The following is a 19,348-nucleotide window of genomic DNA, read 5'->3' as shown; positions in this document are numbered from 1 at the left end:
ACAGCTGCATGAGAAATTATGATTCGTAGAAGAAATAATAATCTTCAGTTCATTACTGACACACATCGTTCATATGACGCTCTCCAATATCCGCTAATATTCTGGAAGGGACAAGACGGATATTGCATAAACATAAAACAACGAGATCCCGTATCAGGTACTTCATTGATTATGAATTTGATCATTAATCATTTAACAAAACAATTAAATTATTGAACGAAATAAATTTAAATTAATTTTTATGAACAAATATTACAGGAGCTGAAACAAACAAGAACGTTAGCTCAAAGGATTATTATGCGTACCGATTAATGATTAGACGTGGCCTGGACAACGTCATTCTACGATGTCGTGAGCTTTGTCAACAATTCATGGTCGACATGTACGCGAAGATTGAAAGCGAACGACTACGATACTTACCATATAATCAACTAAGGCTGCGCGCGGAAGAGTACAATCATTTGCGAGACGCTATCAACAACAACGCCGTCGTCGCCGAAATTGGTAACCATGTCATTTTACCATCATCGTACGTAGGAAGTCCACGTCATATGCAAGAATATATACAGGATGCTCTGACATTCGTGCGCGAATATGGACGACCATGTTTATTTATCACGTTCACATGTAATCCAAAATGGCCAGAGATTGCATCTTTGCTACTGCCTGGCCAAAATGCAATGCATCGCCATGACATTACAACACGTGTGTTCAGACAAAAGTTGAAGTCTTTAATAAGTTACATTACTAAATTACATGTATTCGGTCCCACACGTTGTGGCTGTATTCGGTTGAGAGGCAAAAGCGAGGATTACCTCTTGCACACATTTTGGTATGGTTAATTGACAAAATCCGTCCTGAAGAAATCGATAGTATCATTTCTGCGGAAATTCCAGATCCATCCACTGACCAACTGCTGTTTGATATTGTTACAACAAACATGATTCATGGTCCATGTGGTACTCTTAACAGTTCATCGCCTTGCATGGCAAATGGAAAATGTACTACTATGTAAAAATTTCCCTAAAGATTTTACCAATGATACGGTCACAAATGTCGACGGATACCCAATATATCGTCGAAGAAATCCTGATAATGGCGGACAATCATTTATTAAAAATATCATCAACACAGACATTGATATTGACAATCGTTGGGTGGTGCCATATTCGCCTCTGCTGAGCAAGACATATAATGCTCATACTAATGTTGAGTTCTGCAGTTCTGTGAAGAGCATCAAATACATTTGCAAGTATGTCCATAAAGGCAGTGATATGGCTGTGTTTAGAGTGGAAAATACTAATGTGAATGCTCCTCCAGTGAATAAAAACGATGAAATAACGCTCTACCAAATTGGTCGGTACATCAGCTCCAATGAAGCTGCTTGGCGTATTTTTGGTTTTCCAATTCATGAACGGGATCCAGCAGTTGTTCAGTTAGCCGTCCATCTTGAAAACGGTCAGCGTGTATTTTTCACTAACGAGACAGCGATTGATCATGCAATAAAACCACCTAAAACTACACTCACTGCATTTTTTGAATTGTGTAATCGTGCGGATGATTTTGGTGTCTCTGCACGAACATTACTCTATTCACAAGTACCGCGCTATTTCACATAGACTCAAACAAAAACATGGATGCCCCGCAAGCAAGGCTCACCAGTTGCTGCATGTCTCAGTTTATTTAAATCAAACGCCTTGGGGCGATTATTTACAGTCAATCCAAGACACACTGAGTGCTTTTATCTTCGACTGTTGTTTGTTAATGTTACTGGCCCATTATCATTTCAAGATATACGTAAAGTGAATGGGCAACACTATCCAACGTATAAAGATGCATGCCTTGAACTCGGCTTGCTGGAAGGCGACAACCAGTGGGAATGCATGCGTGCTGAAGCTGCATTGAACTGTACAGCAATACAAATTTGTCTACTATTCGCTATAGTGTTGACTACATGTTTCCCAGCCCGAGCACAGATATTATGGGATAATCATAAAGATTCAATGACTGATGATATATTGCATCAACATCGTATACGGTGCCACGATCTAACGATAACATTCAGCGACGCAATGTACAATGAAGCATTGATTGCTATTGAGGATCTTTGCATTGTCATTACCAACTTACCACTTAGTAATTTCGGTATGAATTCGCCAAATCGAACTGCATCTGATTTAATGAATACTGAAATGAATCGTGAACTGCAGTACAGTACTGTAGAAATGGCAGCGATTGTTGCCCGCAATGTCCCACTAATGAATGAGGAACAAAGAACCATTTATGATTGCATCATGCTCGCAGTTTCAGCTGGACAAGGTGGGTTCTTCTTTTTGAATGCACCGGGTGGAACTGGCAAAACATTCGTTATTTCGCTAATTCTTGCTGAAATATTATCAAATAATCGCATCGCATTGGCCGTTGCATCATCGGGCATTGGAGCAACTTTATTGGATGGAGGTAGAACATCTCATTCAGTATTTAAGCTGCCACTAAATATTCAGAATAACCCTGACGCAGTATGCAACATTAAGAAACAATCGTCCATGGCCACTGTGCTGAAACGGTGTAAAATTATTATCTGGGATGAATGTACTATGGCACACAAACATTTGCTTGAGGCGTTGAACAGGACATTGAAAGATATTAAAAACAACGACAAACTATTTGGCGGAACTCTGTTGGTCCTTTCAGGTGATTTCAGACAAACACTTCCAGTCATTCCACGTTCAACATACGCTGATGAGATCAACGCTTGCTTAAAATCATCTCCATTGTGGCGTAATGTTGAAAAATTACAGCTAAAAGTAAATATGCGCGTTCAAATGCTTCAAGATCCATCCGCTGAAAAATTTTCAAAACAACTCTTAGATATCGGTGATGGAAAAGTTGCTATAGATGAAACTGGATACGTAAAATTACCGACCGATTTCTGCACAATCGCTGATTCGCAAGATACTCTCATTGAACAAATATTTCCCGATGTACACACACAGTACATAAATCATGAGTGGCTTGCGGAAAGAGCAATTTTAGCGGCATAAAATGTAGACGTTGACAATTTAAATCTGCAGATACAAATGTTGTTGCCAGGGAACTTGGTATCATATAAATCTATTGATACAGTTTGCGACGATAGCGAAGCAGTAAATTTTCCCACAGAATTTTTGAACTCACTGGATTTGCCAGGCATGCCACCGCATAATTTACAATTAAAGGTTGGATCTCCGATTATCTTGAAGCCAGCATTTTAAATGGCAAGTTTAGAGGTGAAAATATACTAATACCACGGATTCCTATTATACCTACAGATGTGCCAATTCAATTCAAACGTATTCAGTTTCCGATTAGATTGGCATTTGCAATGACTATCAACAAATCTCAAGGTCAAACGATGTCTATTTGTGGCTTAGATTTGAGAACACCATGTTTTTCACACGGACAATTATACGTGGCAAGCTCTCGAGTGGGTAAACCATCCAGTTTGTTTGTGTTAGCTGAAGATGGACTAACAATAAATATTGTTCACGCTATAGCATTAAGAGATTGATATTGTTTGTTAGTGTTACTGTCGTAATTGTTTAACCAATGATATATAATTTTAAAGAATAAATTATAATAACTTAAAAATAATGTTTGCCTTTTGTTATTTTTATATTCCCTCATCGTTCACAGCCCTCCATGCTTATTTCACGCGTATACCACATTCTTACATACATACAATATACACATTCTAACATACATACATATTTACAATAAGTAAGCTATTTTTTAGCTATATATATATATATATATATATATATATATATGTATATATATAGACGTATAGACGGTCATTGTGTAGCCCGTTCTATATACAAATAGCACTTTGTGTAGCCCAAAATGACGTTGTTCAGCCCAGAACCGGGTTAAACAACGTTTTACGTGTATTTTGTCGCTAATCAATGAATAACGATACAAGATGCCCCCCTCAAAATTTTTCGTGGGCTTAATATGGACATATATAGTACTGTTTTTATACAAATTAGTTCTTTAAAGTCACCAGTTGGTGGCGCGCTGTAGTAAGTGTATATAGATCGGATACTCTATGTATTTTACTGTTCTTGTGAAGCCCGATATTTGGCAACAGCTCAACCATAGTAATAACAAAGAGTAAGGAACTTGCTACATATTTACTGTCTTTTAACTTGCTACTTTCTTCTCAGGGGCGTAAATAAAATGGATCCAGAGTATTCAATAACAGAAGTCAAAGAAAGTGGCAGATTTTGAGATAATGGAAAAAATAGCTCGTTTCGCTTAAAGTACCATAATACGATATTTGTATTTATTAAAATATCATTTAATGCTTTTATAGAATTTATTCTTTTATCTAAGCTATACAAACAAATTTTTAAAATTACTTCGGCAAACATTTTTGCAAGCGCAGTTAACCAGGTACTGTTCTAAAATTCCACTGGAAGTGTCGAGAACTTCTAATTGGCTTACTCCGGACTCTGCAGGATATAATTTTCTAAATACTTTCGTACTTCTGTAATCAGTCTTGTAGACGTTACCTTCTCGTTTAAAACTCCTAATTCAGTGATGAAGGTTTTTGCTTGCAATAAATTAAAAGAAGAACGAATTTTTTTATTAACGAAACAACATAATTAACTTAAAATAAATAAAAAAACATTCAATTAAATGTATAAATTTTACAATTTAATAAAAGTAATACATATTATAAATATCACCTACTTTATCTAGTGCGTTGACACCATTAGTCTATGATAATTAGTTAGTAAACCTAAATTGACTAACAAAATTAAAACCAAGTACTACATTTGATCAAGTTTGATGTGCTTAATAAAAAATGGATACTGACTACAATTTTAACTGTTAAAATTCTTTATGTTTAAGATTTAGATTTACTTGAAGTTTTATTATTATACACTTTTGCTTTATTGTGAAAGTTTAGATTTTTAATTGAATGAAAATTATGAGCCTATTTAACACGTTTGCAGATTGATTCATTATTAACTACGCTACTGAAGGGAACAGCCTGTCTGCATTTACATATATAAAGAATCGGTTGTCAGTGTGAACTTCCAGTTAAGCGAATCAAAATTGAACGAAAAATGTGATACATATTAACAGTTTTAATTTTGTTAGTCCATTCGGTATTAACAATTGATTTATTAACTTGTACAGATGAAGTCATCCCAGCCGAGATGGCTTTGGCACGGCGATTGCTAGAACAATCTACACCACCTGGATCAAACAAAAATATAAGTGTAATATTGTATTAATAATATTTACACATATTTTTTAATGTGTATTTTTTTCATAAATGTACTTTAATTTATTCTAAGTTATTAAGTTAATTCTAGTCGTTGATAAAAATGAAATTTTATAAAAATTTGGATTTTCTAGCCTTATAATATTTAATAAAATCTTAGTTCGTTCTTGTTTTAATTTAATGCAGGCAGGAACACTCATCGATGGATAGGGCATTTTGAACGTCTAGATGACGTTTACAATACTGATTGTCATTACCTGACTGCAGCGCGATCAGAATTCAGACAATTGTGTCCCCCAGGATCTGAAATTAGCCAAATTGGAGTTTGCCGTGACCCCCAGAAAAGAGCCATATTAGTACAGTATCTAGTGAACTGCCCTTGCAGAAAGATTATCCGAAGAAGTACTAGATCAACAATTCAATATGTAAGAGAAAGATCCACATGTTCGGGAATATCAAATTATTCGTATAAATATTAAATAAATATTATTAAAATGAATATTATTAAAATAAATATTATTTATTTACTTACCTTATAGTTATATAATAATAGCTTTTAATAGACTTTTTGACAGGATAAAAAGGCAACAGATAAAATTAATAAAAGTATAAATTTCTGTATTACTCATTTATAACAGTTATAAACAAAAGCTTTTATTTTTACACAATTTCTTTCATTAAAAAGTCCTTTATGTTTCTTTAAGAAATTCTCCGTTTCTTCTTTTTTAGGTGCAATTTTATTTTTAATATGATTTTTAAAATTATCTTTAATTAGAATTTTCTGGTCTTCTGTCCATCTTATCTTCATTATGCTCTTCTTCTTTCTCAACTGGTTAATATGATTTTTTCCTAAAATTAAAATATTTAAGAAAAAAGTTTTAATTATATTAAAAACTTACTTTTATTATTAATCACGTTACAATCTGTTAGTGAAATTGATCCTTGTGTAACATCCTCTTGTGTAGAATTCTCTTCTTTATCTAAAGTTTCTTCTTCCGGATCTGAATCCATGTCTATAACTGACAAATTAATTTCGTCCAAATGTTTGCCCTTGTATAAAGAACCCTTGCCACTATTAATTGCAAGCAATAATTTTGAAACCTTGGCAGTTTGATAGATGTCTTGTGGGAGCCTTAAAAATATATATTAGGCAAGTATAATTAAAGTAAATATTTTGTAACCTAGAAAAATGTTGTATAATTATTCATGCATGCTTTATTTAAAATGTTTTAGTACTTCTTTTAAATAAATTTGGTCACCTGTAAAATGATTCATGTGTTTTACGTGTATGACCCATAAACCCTGCCAACTGTTCCATTTCTTCTTCCTTCAAATTTAAAACTTGGACAATTGTGGCAATCTGTTTTCTTAATCTTGTGGATGTAAATAGGCTTGCGTTTTCAACATTTGATTCTTGGGCTAACTTTTTCAAAGTATGATAACCACTTAGCGATTTATTTGTTGTATTGAGATTGGCAAATAAATATTCATTTGACTCTTTTACACAAAACTGCCTTTGATTAATTAAAACCTCAATAAATTTTTGTAAGTCTATAGGAAATAAAATAGGGATGGGTTTACTGCCTTTGCCTTCAGTAATTACTCTTCTAAACTTCTTTAATAAAATTTTTTCTGTGCTTGAAAATGAATCTAAAAATTCATCCTGTTGGTTTTGAAACACGGTCTCATTATATCGGTTAAGTTTTAAATATTCAATTTCTCCAATACGTTTTCGATTTAAAAGTAATGTTAATGACAAAACGCATTGTGATAATCTTCTGTAAGAGACTTTTATTTGAAGGTTTGCCTGTAATGCTTTGCATGATTTTTGTGCTTCTTCATATAAAAATTTTTGAAATTTCATAACATCTTGTGTCAAAGGTAATAAATTTCCCAGTTCCAATTAGTTTCAATAAGTTTTTTTAATTGTTTGATTTCTTTTAAAGTATCTTCTTGTTTAGAACAACTAAATAGAGAACTTTTTTTATCACCATTTTTGTGGCTACATCGCAAATTTGTTTAAGGGTAGTTCCCATGTGCAAAGGCAAACTACTTGTTTTAAAAGTGAAGGTTTCTGGATCATAGCCACTTATTACTTTGGTAGCAGCTATAAAATTGTCAAAAAATTGAGGTTTTAAAAAGTCAAATAATTTTTGAAGACCAGTCATATTTTTTAAACACAATAATAATCGGCCACATTCTCGCATTTTGTTAGATATTGAATTTCTAATTTGAGGGCGTTTATGTCTTCTTAACAAATTAACGGCATAACAGCAAATAAGTATGTCGTTCATTGCCAGTTTAGCAATTTCGTCGTTTCTCATTATTGGAAATACCTCATTTTTTAATCTTAAAGAGGAATAAAAATCATTATATGCCCCAGAGCACACAGAAAATAATTGAGCACTTGACAAGTTTTTTCTCGATCCGACTCAGCATTCTGAACTGATCTCAATGAGCATCTCTTTCGATGGCGTCTTAAATAATTTCGTTTAAAGTAGCCTAAACAATCTTTGCATACGACATACTTTTCTTTTAAATTTTGCATGTTTTCATCATTTTCATCACCTGTTTTTAGTCTTCGTACGGGCCGAATACAATTCGATTTAGAATTTAAAACGAAGTTTCCTTGACGACGAATGGCATTTAAGAGTCCTTTTCGTTTTGGATTTTTTAAAGATAAAGCAAACAATTCTTTAACCGCGCCTTCTTGATTGTGGTTTCTCTTAAGGTGGCGTGGAAAGTGAGTTACCTCTTGGAAATAATATGGACATGCAGTTAGTTTTGTCCATGGTCTAGAATTGGAAAACTGTTCTATTTTCTCAGAAGATTTTTGGACAAACTTTCCAAAAGATATCACAACTCCATCGACATTACTTTCGGGTTGTAAATTGTTATTTGCCATAATATAAATGGAATAACGATTTATTTTTCTAACTTTAAAAATATAATATACCAGTCGAAGTTGAATTGATGGCCCGACTTTGCATAATTAATACTCTGTTCTAATTCTTCTGTTTCATAAAAATCCTCTTGTTTTTCATATTCCTCAGATTCGCAATCAGTTGTATCTGGAATATACTCGCTTCCAGAAGAACATGGTTCTTCTAAATCACTTACATCATATTTTTTTTTATCTTTATTATTATTTTGATTATCATCATCAAATTGTAACGAAGTTGAAGATAATGGTTCTTCAAAAACACGACTTGAAATATTATTGTGTGCTTTTTTCTGAAACGATTTCTTTTTAAATATTTGTACATCTTCTTCAACACATGGATCTATTTTTTCACTTTGTATAATGCATACATCATGAATTAAAATTTTATTATTGTTTAAAATTTTATCTCTATCTTCTACTGTTGTACCTTTGGTAGTTTCGTATTTCGGAAGGTCCAGTAAATTTTTGTCTTTGCTACATACCAAAGATAATATTCGTTGTGATCGTTTCATAATTTACACTAAAATTAAATTAAATTACCGTTTCTCAGGTACAAAAAAATAACTACCACCCTTATTTTTTCATTAACTTGTCAATTAAAATTTAAAACTTTATTTTTTATCATTCAAATATTAATAATTTTTTATTTGATAATAATCCACTATATTATTTTTGTTTATAATTGATTGATTCAATTATAATCAAAATAAAATTTAAAACTTTATTTTTTATCATTCAAATATTAATAATTTTTAATTTAACATTAAGTTACTGCATTATTTTTATTTATAATTTATCGATTCAATTATATAATAAACTTTTCTTACCAGTTTTTTGCACATCTAAAGGGACACACAACGATCGTAAAACATAAACCAACACTAATATAAAATATAAAGAAAATCGCCAAACGTTTGTGGCGAGCTGCTTAACTTGAACGTGACTTTAACATAAACAATTGTCTTTGCAAATTGGCAACACAGCGGGCTGAAGAAGATACGAAATATATATTTTAATATACGCTAGGGCTGCATAAAGTAGCGAATGTATATTGCGGGCCAAACAACGTCTGATAAATGTATAAATCATTTATAGAATGAATTATCTTACCCCTCTTAAGGTGCTCGAAATAAAATAATTTTTAGAATCAACTTAAAAGCAAATGTTTTTCTTTATACACACTTTAGATAACGGATAGAATAACGCCCCAAATGTATAGTGGGCTTAATAAAGTACTATTTATACGTATATATTAATATATATATTTATATTAAATCTTTATACTTTTTATTTATTAATGTAAATATACATCTTAAAATTATAAAGCTATTAATCAACTTAGCCAAATTTCAATGCTCCCCTTTATTTTAACAATATAATTAAATACATTACCAAACCTATACTTAAAATTGACCTATTTTTAAATATAAAACAAAAAATATATTGATTTTTAGGTCAATTTTTCATGTTAGAATATAAAATGTTTAAAGGGGGTTATCTTGATAGGGTAAATTATGTATAAATTATACTTTTATTACATTTAATAGATTTAAACTATTTCCTAAAGTATCAAAAAATTTTTATACCTCATATACTAAAATGTAAAAAGACAAGCTAATTAAGCTATTGGGTTCATACCCCATTTATAAAGGTTCTAATCCTTTTCTTTTTAATTAAATTCTATAAATTATTATTTTTTAATTCCTTAGTTTTTGGATCTCTACTAGCAATTTCCTTCTTCTTTTGATTTTCAATATGAATAGGATTAGAAATTAATCTTCTATCTATTATCCCTCTAATAAAATAGAAAAAGAAATCTATATCCCTCAGAAAGATCTATTAAATACTTTATTACTCATACAATTGCTTCTTCACTAATTCTTATTGCTTTTTTAATCAATTTAAGATATTATACTTTATATTTCATTTTTGGTATTTGATCAGGTATAGTAGGAAGTTCATTAAGACTGCTAATTCGAACTGAATTAGGAAATCCAGAATCATTAATTGGAAATGACCAAATTTACAATGTTATTGTTTATTATAATTTTTTTATGGTAATCTCATTTACAATTGGCGGATTTATTAATTGATTAGTTCCACAGTGATGAACAGTGTACGCTCCACTTTCATCTAATATTGCTCATGGTGGATCTTCAGTTGATTTAGCTATTTTTAGACTTCATTTAACAGGTATTTCTTCATTTAACAGACATAACCTTTGACCGAATACCTTTATTTGTTTGAGCTGTAGTTATTGCAGCCGTTCTTCTTCTATTTTTATTACCTGTATTAGCAGACTAGTGCACTGGATTTAAACCCCAAATAAAGTTTAAACTTTTTTTAGAAATTACTACATGAAAATTAATCTCCGTCCAAGATAGAGCAACTCCTTTAATGGAACAATTATCCTTCTTTCACGATCATGCACTTCTAGTTTTAGTTATTATTACAATTTTAGTTGGACAATTAATAGCAAGACTATTCTTTAATAAATTCTCACATCGATTTCTTCTTGAAGGTCAATTAATTGAAATTAATTGAACTATCTTACCTGCAATTACTCTAATTTTATTGCCCTTCCATCTCTTCGATTACTCTACATTCTTAATGAAGTTAATAACCCAATAATTTCTATTAAATCAATTGGACATCAATGATACTGATCCTATAAATATTCTGATTTTAAAAGCATTCAATTTTCGTTTATTATATATTGATAATCGAATAGTAGTACCTTTTAATTCCCAAATTCGACTTCTTATAACATCAATTTCTCTCTTACACCATTTAATAGTAAAGTAGCGATTACTTCTAATGAATAAAAATTTAGTTAAACCCCATAACATTAGCTTGTCAAGCTAAAATTGTTAGATAAACTGACAATTTTTAATCCCACAAATAGCACTTCTTAATTGATTAATATTATTTATCTATTTTATTATTATTTTTTTAATATTTAATGTAATAAATTATTACTCTTTTCTTTATAAAATTAAAAGATCAGATATTAAAAAAAAAAAATAAAATTTCATATTCTTGAAAATGATAGCAAACTAATTTTCTTCTTTTGATCCTTCAACTAGATTTTTTATATCTCTAAATTGATTAAGATCTTTAATTGGATTATTCTTAATTCCAGCAAGATTCTGACTTATTCCATCCAGAATAACAATATTGTGAATTAAAATTATTATAACTCTTCATAAAGAATTTAAAATTTTAATTGCTAATAATTCTATCAAGGGAAGAACCTTAATTTTTGTAAGATTATTTACTTTTATTTTATTTAATAATTATTTCGGTTTATTTCCTTATATTTTTACAAGAACAAGACATTTAATCCTATCTTTAGCATTGGCTTTACTTTTATGACTAAGTTTTATACTTTATGGTTGACTAAATAACACAACCCATATATTAGCTCATTTAGTTCCTCAACCTCCTATTTTAATATCATTTATAGTATTTATTGAAACAATTAGAAATTTTATCGGCTGAGGAACTTTAGCTGTTCGATTATCTGCTAATATGATTGCAGGCCATCTATTAATAACATTATTAGGAAATTCAGGTCTTTCTGTTGTTGTTATTGAAGTTTTTTTTTTATTGGAACAAAGAGGGGGAAATCTACAAGACGTAGTGCCGGACTTTACCGACTAAAAACCCCTCTCCGGGCACCGATCCGATGATCATGGCCTAAAAGTAGTTAACCATAAAGGTTTAGGAAAATAGAAAGAAGGGAAAAATAAAGAGGTACGTAACAATCGCTACATAGCAAAGAAAAGATGTCCAAAAGAGACGCAGAGGTCTAGACAGCCAAGAGACAAGGCCTCTTGTATCTGTCGGATTCACAGGGTTGGATATCATGCAAACATGCAATCTCCGGATTAAAGTGTTGAAAGATAGATCTCCGGAGATTGAGGGCATGCTTGCGCTGCAGCTCCGAAAGAGAGGAAATGTTGTATTCGAAACAGACTTGTCTGTTACGAACATAGTATGGGACACCAAGGGCCGACCTCACTAGCCTCATGTAGGTCCCTTGCAGGGACCCAATGAGCCAAGGAGGCGGTGCCCCATATAGGAAGAGCATAGGTGAAGAGAGAACGGACTGTCGCGTTAAAATGCGCAGCTTAAGAGAAGAGGAAAGGCGTTTAGAAAGGAAGAAAGATTTCAAAGAAACAAAGGCTGCTAGTGCTTTCCCCCTTACCAAAGCGACCTGGGGAGAGAAACTGAGTTTCTTGTCAAGTATGACACCCAGGTACTTGGCGCAGGGACTCCACTCAACTTGATGATCATTGATATGGAATTTAGGTGGAAGCTTTCATCGATTTGAGAAGAAGATTTAGAAGGATTTATCTCCAATCTCCATCGAGAGTACCAACAGAGCAGTTTAGGCAGGAAGTTCCTAATATGGACCCCCGCATAAACTATACATCTGTGGGAGCTAATTAAGGCAACGTCATCGGCATACATTGCTATAGTAACTCTAGGACAAGATGGTATGTCGCTACAATAGAGATTGAAGAGAGTAGTTTGGATTTGTTAGTTTTTAAAAAGGACACTACCGTCGCCACCTTCCACGCCGACGGGAAGTAGTGGAGACGGAGCACCGCATTTATAATGTTAGTAAGCATTGCCACCAGAATGGTAGCAAGCTCCCTAAAGGCCACGTTGGGGATGGTGTCTGGGCCGGGACTTTTCCGGTTATTGAGGCCTTTAAGGATACCACTGACTTCGCTAGGAGAAGTAGGAAGAATGTCACTATCAGGATTTGGGAGTCATAGAGTTCACCTGACGGCTGATGGAGTTGTGCTCTACAACAAACCCAGGAAAACTGGCGTTTGGAGAGCATTGCCGCTCAAGGGAGTCCGCAAACACCTCCGCTTTATCCTTGTCTAGGACGACTTTGATGCCATCATGAACAAGGTGCGGACAGCGCATCCGACGAGGATGGAGTTCGGCCTCTGCTATGAACTCCTGGAATGAGGAGTTCCGGAGTTCAAGCAGGCGGACCCGGACCTCACGGTTCAGGGCGTTGCACCGGGCCTTGATAAAGGGGTCCCGAGTACGCTGCCAAAGTTTCCTGCTACGGTTTTTTTTCCTGATGAAGGTGACAACCTCGCCAGGAAGACTATGCTGCTTGCAGATGTTAGGGCAAGCATGAGTCGACCGTTCTAAGGCTGTCAGGATGTCATTTGACAGCCTATCCACTTCACCGTCTATATCTCTTTCAGAGTTCAAAATCCTGCACCGCAAATCGGTGGTTTCCATTAAATAATGGAATTGCAACCAGTTGGTTTTCTTCTTACGAGGCTCCAACTGGCAACAATTCTCGTTAAGGGCCAGGGAGATCGGGTTGTGGTCGGAATACAACACCCGGTGGTTAATGACCTCCGGCACCTCCGCGATGTTTTTGCAGAGGAACATAGAAAGGATGTCAGGTCGGCATGAGGGACTATCAGGGAAGTGGTTTGGCGTCTCGGTGGTTTCCACCGAGAACCGGTAGTCCAGTCACGCCCGCAGCAGGAAACCGCAGTTGGTGTTAGATTTTGCATAAATTATCATTATCCATCATGGATTCAATATGAATCATTTTTTCCTTTACAAATTGAGAAATTGTTTTCAGTTGGTTATTAAACCAGAGCATACAATCACTCTTGCTACGATATCTTTTATAAAATGATAAACTATCATCATATGGGCACTTAACATCAAAATCCTACATTAAACAACTCATACTTTTGATAACATCTAATATTAATCAAATTTTCATCGTCATCATTAATTAGTGAGAGAATTGTTTCGAAATCAGCATAAATAATGAATGGAACTTTTCCTTATTAATATAATTTCTTGTAACGGGTACGTAGGTAAATTCTACTCGAATGATCGTACCTGAAGTCTTTTTGAAAGACTCGTTACATCACGTTAAAGGGAGCGATTTTATCCTATATTTATTTTGCACATGACTGACTATACATTTTTATAATAGTTTAAATTATAGTGTCACTAACCTTTTGTTATTTTTGTACTTCTTGGTGAGCTGGGAACTGTGTAAAATATCACACACAAACTCGCGTTCGCGTACCGAGCCGGGATAATGCAAATATACTTACTTGTCTTACTGTTTATGTACTTATATAAAATAGCAATAAAACTCGAATTAACAAAAATAAACTATCTATTTATAAACAACAAATATAACAAGGCAAAAATAAAGAACTAATAAAAGTTTAATTGTAAATGAATAAATTTCGTCAATCGAAATTTGGCAAAAAGGCTGTTTGATTTGAACTTAAACTTTAACACGTGAAATAAACAGTAGGACTTACGAAAGTATGCACCACACAAAGAAAACACAAAACAATCACAAGTAATTACTGTACGTGAACGGACAGAAAATACTGTAATGAAAGTTTCGAATAAAATCTACTGAAGTACTGAAATCTCCCCCACAGAGATTCTATTCTAACCAATTGGGTTGTTTGTTAAAAACATACTTTTCAGTCCTGAACAACATTGTTGCCAAATTGATCGACATGTTTCCCTGTCATGTCCCTACTCTAACTTTCATGTACTTGGTCTAAAAAACCTTATGCAATTCATAATTCAATACAATACATTATTTCAATATAACTACAATTTTGATGTTGCTTGCATAAGGAAAAACCATTGTACTTACAAACATTTTTCAATCTTGTAAAAATCAATTCATTAACTTAAATAAGACAAAAAATAAAAGAACAAAGTTACAATTCCCTAAAATTTCATGTTGGGGTAAATTATTACATTTTCCTTTAATTAATTTAATTTAATTACTGAATAAGTTCTATATTAAAATATCACTATTTAAACTTCGAACCCACTGTGCGACCACACTCTGACACTAGATAAGGATTCGAAAAGATCACATGTGTTAAAAAAGTCAACGAACGTTTAGATTAAGATAAGTAATTTTTGAAATAAATTTTGTATTTTACGACTATTTTACGATAACCAAATGTAAGATTAATTTTAAGAAAACCCATAAAAATATGAAAAAATTCGTGAGAATCTAAACAAAGTGGTAGTCTAAAAATTCTCCCACGAAGTCATTTATTAACGGTTTTCTTGCTTTATTACATTACTCCCCCCTTTAGAGAAAAGCAATTCTTTAAGTGACAACGTTAATGAATTGGTTTTATCAAAACAATAAGTATAACTCGACCTTATTATATAATTTTACAAAATCTTAAAACTAATGCACATCACCATTCACTTAACTACACAGTCTTGGTTCTTTGCAGTCTATTTTATTACACAGTCTTTTGGATGGTTGTCCTGGCAGATTAAGGTAGACATGAGGTTCATTGGTTGGAATCGCTGGATGATGTTTTTCCAAAAAAACGGCCTCCTCTTTCGGTGCTGATGCAATTGGATCAAATATTTGTGCGCAAGATTCTGCCATACTCGACAATAGAATCTTCTTCCTTTTTGGGTGGTCCTCTGTTAACTTTTTTAGAGACAAGTAATTGTTGCACAAAATGCGGTATAACAAAAACCACAAATTGAGAATATATTTCCCATCCGTGATAAGAATCCCCAGACTTCTTCGGCTGCAGATCTGGCTAGATTCTTGAATTCCTGCGGTGTGAACACATTAGGCAAGTAGAAACTATCTGACGTTTGCTTCCCAATAATCCTTCTTGCAATTGTGTTGGTGATAGCCTTTTTCTCATTTGGAAACAATAATGTTTGCTGGAACGTCTGCATCTCTTCTTTTGTATACATTCCGTGTGAACTTATCGGTGAAATTCCACTCATTTCTATCACGTACTTTTCTTCGTTGGGATTCAAAACAAACGCTGGATCAGTCTTTTGGATTCTAGGAGTTATTTCAATCCATCTGTTGTCAATGAAAAAGTTTGGAGGAAGTAGAGGTTGGCAATCAATTTCGGTTCCATATGATGTCATGATTATCATCTCCAAATAGAACCAAAACTCGATTATCCTCTGTCTACCATGCCTTTTCGGAACATAAATTTTGTTTCTTCAGCAGCTTTAGTGCAAATACACGATGTTGGGTATTTACAATGATATACTGGTCGATTGGATTCTGCATTACAGTGAGAAGAGTAGCATTACCTTCATAAAGTACATCAACGTCACAGCTACTGCATACATTTTCTGGTATGTTCTTGTATGCGGCTTCTCCTTCAACATCATCGAAACAGTATTCATCAATAAAAGGGCAAACAGTACCGGTTTTTAAATGTACTTCGTTTCTGTCCCCATCAACCGTTGTGCTATAATCATTTAAGGTAATAGAAACAGCTACTGATACCACAACATCTTTGTAAGTAGTTCCTTGAATTCAAACTTCCTCGAAGTGTGACTGATACTTCAGTTGTTCCGTTTAACAGCAGTTGTGACAAAACTCCAATCCCGCTTAAGTCCAGTGTCCGGAAACGATGGGCCTTGATGCAGTTTTCATGCCCAACTAGATGTACTTGTTTCCCAAATCCTCCGTCAACAATGCTGGTATGAGAAAACATCCCGCAGTGTTTCACTATTTGTCTAACGACAACGAGGCACGTGTACACATGGACGGACGTATATTTTCTCCTTTGTAATAGTTGAATTCGTTTCGGTTCCTCGAATGAATTTTTCTTTGGGTCCACACATGGTTTTACGTCTATTAGAGAAACCTTCGTTAATTCCGTCGATTGGTCCTGGCAATCATATGCTATAATGTCTCCACTGGTAATCCTTGCGAGGGTAATCAATAGCCAAATGTACAAAATCATCTAAAACACAATATTAATTATTCGTATCTCATTTACCTAAATCCTTTTTGATGACACCCATGGTAAATCTGGAACAGAACCTTTGCTTCTCGTAACCATCCCATGTCTTTGAGCAATTCGTTGGCTACTTTCTTCATTAATGGTCTTTCCGCTCGTTCCAGTCTCAATGGATTTACCTAAAATATCTGATTGGGTTGTGATTGGGTTTGACGGTAACGAGTTATGCACGGTTTCAACAATTGATGAAGAGTGAGAAACCTTAGGTGAATGAGATTTGAGACAAGAATCAGATGACTGACAACCACTTTTGATGTTAGGATGATTTATTGAATGAGTACTTTTTAAAAGGAAAAAATCATCAGATTCATTTCTTTTCTTGGTCTTCTTTGGAATATTAGCCAGTTGATCTATATTATCTTCACTAGCTAGGCATACCTTCAGTCGATTCACATGCACTTTGTCTGTTTTTCTTCCATGTATTTCTTGAATATGAGCCGTAACATCCTTAAGATCCGTGATCCTGTAAGGTCCTTTCCATCTTTTCATTAGTTTTCTATTTAATCCTTCCTTATCTGAAGGATCATACACATATACTCTATCCCCAACTTTAAATGTATGTTCTACTGCTTTTTTATTAAACACATTATGTACTCTTTCAGTACTCTTACTAATATTCTCCATGGCATTTCTGTGCGCGACTTTCATTCTAGCTAGAAACTCTGAAACATAGTTGTCATCGTAATCATACCTCACTCGCAGAGGTTTGAATATTTCATCGTACGGGTAATCCATATCCCGTCCAAATAACAAATAAAATGGACTTTCCTCTGTGGCAGTGTGTGTCATGGAACTATAAGAGGCAAGGGCAAATGGCAACCAATCATCCCAATCTTTCTGATCATCTCTGATGTAATGAGAAAGTAAATCCTTCAGTGTCCTATGAAATCTTTCTAGAGCTCCATTGCATTGTGGTCGATATGCCGTCGTTTCGAGATGTTTAATTTGTAAAACTTCACAGACCTTTTCAAATAGTTTTGAAGTAAAATTGGCACCTAAGTCGGTAAGTAATTGTCTAGGTGTTCCATGTCTTAGAATAACACCCGTCACAAATGTTCTTGCTACTGTGTCTGCTTTCTGATCAGACATTGGAAAAGCTTGCATTTGTTACCTTTAAATGTAGTTGGCAAAGGTCCCACAACATCCATTGCTATTCTGTAGAACGGTCTAGGTGGAATACTAATTTTTTGCAAAATTGTAGGTTTCAAATGTGACGAAGTTTTTCTTTTAGCACACGGTACACATGCATTTACATACGCATTGATATCTTTTATCATTTGTGGCCAATAAAACTTTTTCCTTATCCTGTCAATTGTCTTATCTATTCCAACATGTCCTGAAATAGGTAAGTCATGATAAATGTTCAGTATGGATGGTATCATTATTGATGGTACAACCAATATATCATCAAATCTATTGTTTTCATTTCTTTTGTATAGTACTCCATCAATATCGTAATAAAAATCTTTTTCTTGATTTTTTCGGATCTTCTGGAAAATTGATTTTAATTTAGGATATTCATGTTGATATTGTTTAATTCGTTCTCTATCCCATACTGGTTCCCAAATTTCTTTAGTATTTATATTACGAAGAACTCTTATCCTTGACAGCGCGTCTACATTTAAATGTTTTTTCCCTGGTCTGTATTCAATTGTGAAGTTATACTCAGACAATGCTAATGACCACCGCATTAATCTATTGCTCGGATCTTTCACAGACATCAGCCATTTAAGGGGTTGATGATCACAATAAACTACAAATTTTGTTCCATATAAATATGTTCTGAAATATTTTATTCCCCAAAGTAATGCTAAACATTCTCTCTCGGTTGTTGAATAATTACATTCCGCCTTCGACATTTGTCTAGAAGCATATGCAATTGGAAGTTCTTTTCCATCATGCATTTGACATAAAATAGCTCCCAATGCAAAAGATGACGCGTCTGTCAATAAAATAAATTTCTTCTTAAGATCCGGATACTGTAGTATCGGTTCCTTAATTAAACAATTCTTTAAAGATTCAAAAGCCTCTTGATGTTGTTGAGTCCAGTTGAATTTAATTTCCTTCTTTGTTAATGAAGTTAATGGAAGTGCTGTGGCTGCAAAATTATTAATGAATCGTCTATAATACCCTGCCAATCCCAAAAATGATTTTATTTCAGTGACATTTTTCGGTACCGGAAAATTTTTAACACAATTAATTTTTTCTGGATCCGGTTTAAATCCAGCACCAGTTATTATGTGACCAAGAATTTCTGTTTTCAAAAATTCACATTTGTCCTTT

General features: G+C 33.6%; 1 protein-coding gene and 1 long non-coding RNA gene across 2 annotated transcripts; both read left to right on the top strand.

The window, feature by feature from the left end:
• Positions 1-380: 380 nt before the first annotated feature.
• LOC126266391 (uncharacterized) lies at positions 381-3,044 on the top strand. Its single transcript, XM_049970295.1, has 3 exons — positions 381-504; positions 1,030-1,466; positions 1,620-3,044. Exons 1-3 carry the CDS (start codon positions 381-383, stop codon positions 3,042-3,044), a joined length of 1,986 nt encoding a protein of 661 aa, XP_049826252.1.
• Positions 3,045-4,060: 1,016 nt separating this feature from the next.
• Positions 4,061-4,356, top strand: LOC126266373 (uncharacterized). The gene is made up of 2 exons (XR_007548778.1): positions 4,061-4,152; positions 4,206-4,356. It is a non-coding gene; the product is annotated as an uncharacterized LOC126266373 (long non-coding RNA).
• The last annotated feature ends 14,992 nt before the right edge of the window (positions 4,357-19,348 follow it).

Source organism: Aethina tumida, chromosome 8, assembly GCF_024364675.1.
Source record: "Aethina tumida isolate Nest 87 chromosome 8, icAetTumi1.1, whole genome shotgun sequence".
Taxonomy (NCBI): Eukaryota; Metazoa; Arthropoda; class Insecta; order Coleoptera; family Nitidulidae; genus Aethina; species Aethina tumida.
Note: the sequence above shows the minus strand (reverse complement) of the source record. Positions and strands in the feature narration are given on the sequence as shown.

Bases quoted from the DNA above. Each gene is read 5' to 3' on its own strand.
- LOC126266391 (XM_049970295.1), top strand. From the start codon at position 381: ATGTACGCGAAGATTGAAAGCGAACGACTACGATACTTACCATATAAT. The intron at 505-1,029 runs GTAACCATGTCA...ATTTCCCTAAAG, and splicing joins CGCCGTCGTCGCCGAAATTG to ATTTTACCAATGATACGGTC. The intron at 1,467-1,619 runs GTATTTTTCACT...TATTTCACATAG, and splicing joins ATCTTGAAAACGGTCAGCGT to ACTCAAACAAAAACATGGAT.